The 7,772-nt window shown below is 25.2% G+C and overlaps 1 protein-coding gene across 1 annotated transcript; it reads right to left on the minus strand.

Annotated features, from left to right (window-relative positions):
- Window positions 1-962: 962 nt before the first annotated feature.
- LOC145840213 (rho-related protein racG-like) lies at window positions 963-7,267 on the minus strand. Its single transcript, XM_082947383.1, has 4 exons — window positions 7,203-7,267; window positions 4,690-4,880; window positions 4,022-4,237; window positions 963-1,429 (listed from the first exon to the last, which is right to left on the minus strand). Exons 1-4 carry the CDS (start codon window positions 7,206-7,208, stop codon window positions 1,267-1,269), a joined length of 576 nt encoding a protein of 191 aa, XP_082803509.1. The 5' UTR covers window positions 7,209-7,267; the 3' UTR covers window positions 963-1,266.
- Window positions 7,268-7,772: the final 505 nt, after the last annotated feature.

Below are 7,772 nucleotides of genomic sequence, written 5' to 3' on the forward strand. Positions count from 1 at the left end.
CCCTATATCACAAAGGGTAACTTTTACACGAGGGGTCACTTTTGGCCGAAGACCCTTTTCACGAGTGACATTTTTGCACGAGAGAAAAAAAAATGATATTAAAAGAATAACCTATCAAGTGTTAGGCGTGACAGTGATAGTAAAAAAAAATTAAAAGAAAAAAAGTTACAGACCAAGGGTTTGAGGTAACAGTGATAGTTTAAAAAAAAAGAAAAGGCTAAGTGAAAAAATTAATAAACAAACATTTAATAATAATAAAAAGTTACCTCCCATGGGTTAGGAGTAACAGTGATAGTAAAAAAATAAATCGTGCAAAAGTGATGCCGTGCAAAAATGGCCCTTTCTGCAAAAGTGTATATTCGTGCATTATTAACAATAATATTATAAGAGTAAAGTGAAGTTTTTTTACTGATGCAAACACAAAAATGCTATTCGAGTTTTACCCTAAAGTAGCTTAGTAATTTTGTTTTTGATAAGAAACTTATAAACTTACGACTAGAACTTAAACACTAACGTTAATGGAAAAGAAAAGCCAAAATATTTAGTTTTGTTTCATAAAAGCAACCTTAAAAAGTAATTAACATATAAAAAAATAATACTGTTAAATATATTATAAAGATCTGCTTTTCTTGTTTTTTGTAGAGCGGGTGATTAAGTTGTCTATACCGAGCCAAAAAGAAACTCACTTAAATTAAAACGTATTGTTTATTTTAGCTACAACGTTTTTTTAAACAGCTTCATAATAAAGTGTAGTTTGTATTTTAATGTTTTATTATAGTTTTAAAAAAATTGATTCAATGATAGAGTACAAATTAGTTGAAAGAACTTAAATAAAAGAGAAAGAAAATATCTGTTATTTATAAAGTAAAGTAGAAATATTAAAACAGTGGATTAAAGTTAGATTAATCGATTAACTAAAATAAAAACTTCAACCAATAAATACTATAACAAAATGCCTCAGTAATAAAGTATTTTTTGACGTTTAGATTTTTTTTGTTAAGTACATAACTTTAATTTTTTATTAGACAATCTTTCCCTATGTTTAAAAAAAATAATCTGATAGTTAATACCAAAATGTAAGTATCGATTTTTTGAAAGGATATCAAAAACTAAAAAAAGTAAGTCCAAAAAAGTTTAAGCAAAAGTTTATTTATTTAAGTTTAAGTGTTATTATACAAAAAAGTTTAAGCTTAATTCTGTTAGTTAGTAATAACTTTCAACAAACTATAAAAAAAGAAATTTGTGCTTAACATTCTTCAAACTAAATTACAATATAAAACAACAATTGTCCTTTTCATTAGAACTAGGGTTAACAACACAGTCAATAGCTTCTTCAAATAGCTTGGTCAGATTATCTTGAGTCAGGGCAGATGTTTCAATAAATTTTTTAGCTCCAATTTTTCTACGAAGTTGTTTTCCTTGTTCAGTTCTAAAATATCAATTTTTTTGCATGAATAGACCAAACACTGTGTTTATTCGTATAAGTTTCGCAATTTAAAAAAAAAATGTTTCTATTTCACCTTAAAGATCAATATATTTAAAATTATACTTTCAACATTTAAAAAAATTACTTTATAGTAGCATTTAACTTAACATTTATTTCAAAATTTTGTCAAGTAAATAAACTGGTAATATTTTTGTTTTAATCACTGGACTCGATATACAATTTCTTAATGCATTTTTTTTTCTTGTTCCTTTAGTTTTAGTTTATTTAAATTTATTACAGTATAATCAAGTTTGAATTATAAAATTCTTGTATTACTACTTTTTGGTTATTTTTTTTATTTATATGTAAGAGTAAAAGCATTTTAAACACATCGTTTTCGGCTAAAAATGCGTACTTAAGTGGCAGATTGCTGCATTTAAATTATATATTTGTATATTTTAGTATTACAAAAAAAAAGTTCAATTTGTTTACTATAGTTTCTACGCCTTAAGCGTTTCATCAGAACAATAATAAAGTTAACAGCGGATATTTTTAAAGAATCACAAAAATACTCATTATGACATGTCAAATAAGTTTGAATAATTTTAGTTAGCTAATTTTAAAAACAACTCCTTTACAAGTTAACTTATGTTTTGTTCTGTCTTCTTTGTATATTTTATATAGTTTGTATATGATTCATGGTTTTCGTATTTTTTTTTATAAATTCTTTTTTAATAAAGTTAAGTTCTAAGTAATTTTTTTGTTTACTCTTAAATTACAAGGTTCTAAAAAAACAATTTTTATTTTAATACTACAGTAAAAATATTGTAATATTTAAAATTCTCAAATAGTCCTTAGGAATGTCAATTATTGTTTATGATTTTTTGTTCTTATCTTAATACTATATACAAAAACTTTTATAGTTTAAAAATCGACAAAGTATTTATATTATACTCGTTATATTGTTAAAGGTTTTTAAATTTTTTCTCCAGTAAACAACTTTATTAGTTTTTATATATTGTTTGAGTACTAAACATATTAACTTGTACATAAAAACTAAAATTATTAAATAAAAAAGTGTTTTTTAGTTAAAAATAAAAAGTTATTTTTAATTTAGTCGCTTGAGAGCTTTAAATATTAAAAATTTATTATCCAATTTAATAAATGAGTATAACTCGTGTATCTTTTATGGGAACGCGTCAAAACTGCACGAAGACAAAATTTCACGAGGGGAATAAATTGCACGAAAATACTTTTGCACGAAGACAAATTTGCACAAGACAACTTTGTTCCAAGGGTCAATTTTGCATGAGTTACAATTTTGCATGAGTTACAATTTTGCACGGAGGGTCATTTTTACACGAGAGTAAAAAAAATATATATATATGTATAAAAAAACTAAAAGACAAGTTAATAAAAAAAAAAGTTACTGACCGAGGGTAAGGGTTAGGGATAACAGTGATAGTAAAAAAAAATTAAAACTAATAAAAAAATAACAGAAATTCAACCCGTGCAAAAATGTCTCCGTGCAAAATTGTCTGCTCGTGCAAAAGTGTCTTCGTGCAGTTTCATCCTCTAATGCAAAATTGTTTTCGTGCAAAAGTGTCTTCATGCAATTTTGTGCCCTCGTGCAATTTTGACAGCTACCAATCTTTTATATCGTAGAAAAAAAAAATTGTTTTTAAACAGTAGGTAAAAAAGTTTAAATGTTGTTACTTAACTGAATAAGTTTAGATCTTTAATTTTTATCTTTTTTTAATAACTTTTTTATTAACCTCTTAGCTACTTACTTGTTTAATACATCATAATGAAAAAAATAAAAAATCTATAGATACAAAAAACTTAATTACAAAGTATTTTTTATGAAATATTTGAAAAAATCTAGACATTGTTTCAAATAGCTATTGAGCTTAATTTTACAAGTTAGTAAAAAAATATTACCTAATAAAGTTATACGGAAAATGTTTGTTTTTAAATTTTATTGTATATTATAAAGTTTTGTTATTTATTAAATAGACATTTCCTAGTTTAAACTGTTCTATTTCTTTTCTATTCTTAATAAAGAACTAGAAGATTTACTCAACGAGATAAAAGTTCAGATATAGTAATATCATTTTTATTCATCTTTAATATTAAAATTCTTTAAGCTTTATAAAAGCATTAAAATGTTTCATATTATATTCATTTTGTTTTCTTTTTAATTTAGGTTACGTACTGTGCCCTTATTTTTATTTATTATAAAAATAGTATGAACAACTATTTAAGATTCAGCAAAACCTGTTTGAAATATTCACAAAAAATAAGTTACAAACATTTGTTTTAAAAAAGCTTAAGCGTTAACAAACATTAGTAATAAAAACTACAAATTATTATTTATTTGCTTTGGATTAAGCTAAAATTTTAACGAAATAGTACATAAGTAAATATTTTAGAAAATATTATTTATTTATTTTTTAAAATAAAATTTGAAACATTTTTTCCTTCAAGTTTAAACATGTTTCAAAATACACTTAATTTCAATAACATAAAAAACAAAGATAACAAATTTACTAATTGTGAAAAATAACTTACAAATACCTATTTAAAACTACTTACGTAATTGCGAGCAAGTTTCGATCAGCCAGAGCTTGCATGGCGGCTTTATCGTCTCGCAAGTCCGTTTTCGTCGCTACTAACAAAATTGGAATTTCCGGAAGGTGCTTGCGTAACTCCGGCATCCATTTAAAACTTATGTTTTCGTAGGATGCAGGTGAGTTTATCGCATAACAGAGTAGCACAATGTTTGTATCGGGATATGACAAAGGACGTAACCTTTAAATTGGTATAAGTTTATTATTAAAATTGTTAAGTAATTTAATTATCAAAGGGTTTTATATTGGTAAGAATGTTCTTAGTATTTATTTAAAAGCGTTTTTCGTTATAAACTACTTGTATAAATTGTTAATTGACGCTAGCATGTACGTAATATAATTCAAAAAATTAGTTTATAAAAATTATCCTTTTTTAATAAAAAATATTGAATAAGGAAGGTAATACTTTAAAGCAAAATAAAATTGAGAGCTACTATAATATTTTTTTCAAAACTATTCGAAAGCACTGGTTTATTACAAAAAGTGATATTTAAGACGTCAAGCTGTAAAACGATGTTTAGAGCTAATCGATTTCCTTATATAAGTATTTAAGCTTTACTACTTTTAGAACAGTAAGTTGGTAGTTACTAATCATAATCTGTAAGACTAACTTATAAATTAAGAACTAAAAACCTATCAAAATCCTCTTGTCCTGCAGTATCCCACAAGTTAACGGTATACTGCTCCCCGTTACATCCAATGTTCGTCACATAATTTTCGAAAACAGTAGGAACATAAGTTTGTGGAAAGTCATTGCGAACATAGCTGACAAGTAAGCATGTTTTTCCTACTGCTCCATCACCAACCACAACTAGTTTGTATTGCTACAAATGAAATAAAAGTACATTTCTCAAACTTTTACTTAACAATATTAGACAAATAATGAACTCTGACGACCAACAATAACACAATCCGAGACAACCTACGACCAGTTTCGTCCTTATTTGCACTCATCAGGCAGGAATAGTCGCGAGAAACCGCTGTTGTGATCTTACCAAGCGGACTAAAGTACAAAAAACTTTACTCACAAACGGTCTCTTCAGTACTTTGTACTTAAACCCGCTTGGTGAGACCACAACAACGGTTTCTCGCGATTATGCCTGTCTGATGAATCCTTATAAGAACGAAACCGGTCGAAGGTTGTCTCGGATGGTGTTGTTGTGGGTCGTGCGAAGTTCATTATTTATTATTGATGGAGCGAACATCTCAACTTTGTTGATGATGGCCGAAATAGACATTGGTTAACAATATTAGGAAAGTTAAAGTTAGATCAAGGTAGTAACTTTAACTTCTATACAAAACATAACAATTTTCTTTAAGTTTTACGATTTTGTTCAAGTGGTTCTTGTATCAGTGTTTTGGAATATCGTGAGTCATTTTGAGAAACTTAAAAATTGTTATAGTTTAAAAATAAGTTTCAAAAATAGTTACTTAGTTTTATCAGAATCAAATTTGACCTTAAAGCCACTTTTTAATCAGTTTCAACGAGCTTGGTGTAAAAATTTTAAATGCACAGCAGGCTAGCAAGTGGTCGTTAATTTTTTCAAAGAGTAAAAAATTAAGCTACAGATATTTGGGTAAAACAATTTTTACCGTTTTTAAAACTGGTTTTGATTTTTTTTGCTCCGAATATTTTAAGAGCTAAGTAAGTTGAAATGTGACTATTTTACAAGTTTGAAAATACCTAAAAGTGATGATAAATTTTACTATTAAATGAAATAAAGATTAAATGAAAAAACTGAGTATATAAAAGTAACGGAAATCCTTAAAACATATCTATTTTGTTACATTTTACGTGGATATGTTATAAATTTCCGAAAAAATGGAACCAACTGATTAAAAACTCAATGTTTTGACAATTTTTGTTTTGAACTGTCTTTTTTTTTTGCAAAAACTCAAGGTTGCTTTTATGGTAATTTAAGGATACTTGTTGGTGACTGAGCTTTTTTTCTTGAAGGCTAATGCAATGATAATAGAAGTCCAGAAATAAGTTTTAAGAAAATTCTTGTAGCAAGAACTTTGTTTAGTTTTTGAAAATAAATTTAAAAACCTATCTACTTTTCTAGACAAAATATATGGTTTAAAATATACTGTATTCAGGGAAAGACAGTAACAAGCATATCTATGTATAAGTTTCCTGCTATTTTGTTAAGTTTTTTTACCTGCCATTTTTAAAATAAATAGTAAAAATTTATAAATTTAGAATTTTTTTTCAAATACAGCATAAAAGACTTAAACCAAGTTTTGAAAACATAAGTCAAGGTTTATCAAAATTTGCATTAATATTAGTTTGATTTTCTAGTCATTAAAAAGTCAATCACCGATTGTCAGCCCACTGTGCAGTTTAACACAAAATTATTTAAAATAGGTTAAAATAAATAATTATTCGTATATAAACTTTGACTTTACAAGTTGTTTAAAGTTATAATTATACTTAATTTATCAAGATTTTATTCAACAAACTTTCAAACACTGCTTCACTCTAGGTTTTCTAAAAATCGTCAGTTGTTAATTTATTCTTATTCAAATAGAATATATCTTATTGTCTAATTTAGAAATAAATTAAATTGTTATACTTGTTTTATAGTTGGCAAGTTTAATAATAATGCACAGCAAAAAAAAGACAACATAATAACTTTGAAAATATATCTGGTTTGAAAATTTTTGTATCTTTCTTAATTAAACTATTATTTATAAAGTCATTGACGTACTAAATAAAAAACTGAAGGCATAAATCATATAAATTAATTAGTTATATCTTTTTTTCAATTAACTTAGTTCACTTTATTATCAACATTATATTAATTTAAAGATTTTTTGTTTTATTAGAAAATTTTAGTTTGATATTATTACAGTTGACTTAATTTTTCACAAAACTTATCCAAACTCTTATAGTTTATAAAAAATATTTTTAAAAGATAAGTTTTAAAACAAATTCCAAAGTTCGTTGTTTTATTTTATTCTAACTGGTACTTTTAATTAATTGGTGAATTTTTTAAACATTATATTCTATCATATATTTTACAGTGTATAAGTGTTTGTTATTGAAGTCTGATAATTACCAGGAAAATTTGAGAAGCTTAATTAATAAAAGTACTTAATACTATTTTTATAGTTAAGCTTAAAAAACACTAGCTTTAACTTACTGCCATTTGTTTTTTGTTTTTTTTTTGTAGCTGTTTTGACTTGTACGTATACTTTTTACTTAAAAACTTCTAAATTTGTTTTAAAGTAAATAATATGTTTCTTAAGTATTTTAGCTTTGATTAATCGTTTAGGCTACAACAAAAAGATTTAAACAGTATGTTAAATTTTTTAACACACGTTTAATTTACCCCTTTGTTAAAAGATACTGTCATTGGAATTAAGAAAACTAAAATAATTACAATGGTAATATAAATCAAAAATACTTTTATGCTTCAATCGTTTGTGCTTATAATTTTTATCATAGCAAAATACTTTTTTAACTTTAAGTAAAAAATAACTTATTTTTTTAATAAAGCGGTCACTGCAACCGGTTTTATTAAGTATAATATAAAAGCCTTAGTGTTCAGGTTTAATTTTAACAAACAACAATAAAATTTACGTTAATAAAATCAAAAACATCAGAAGATTACTTGTTTTTTTTTGTCATCCTAGATATAAACTCTAAGATTTTTTTTTAATTTATTGTTGCTTTTATATGAGGTAGAACTGTTTTTGAAAGTATAGTTTTT

This window comes from Thalia democratica, chromosome 7, assembly GCF_965202585.1.
Source record: "Thalia democratica chromosome 7, ktThaDemo2.hap1.1, whole genome shotgun sequence".
Taxonomy (NCBI): Eukaryota; Metazoa; Chordata; class Thaliacea; order Salpida; family Salpidae; genus Thalia; species Thalia democratica.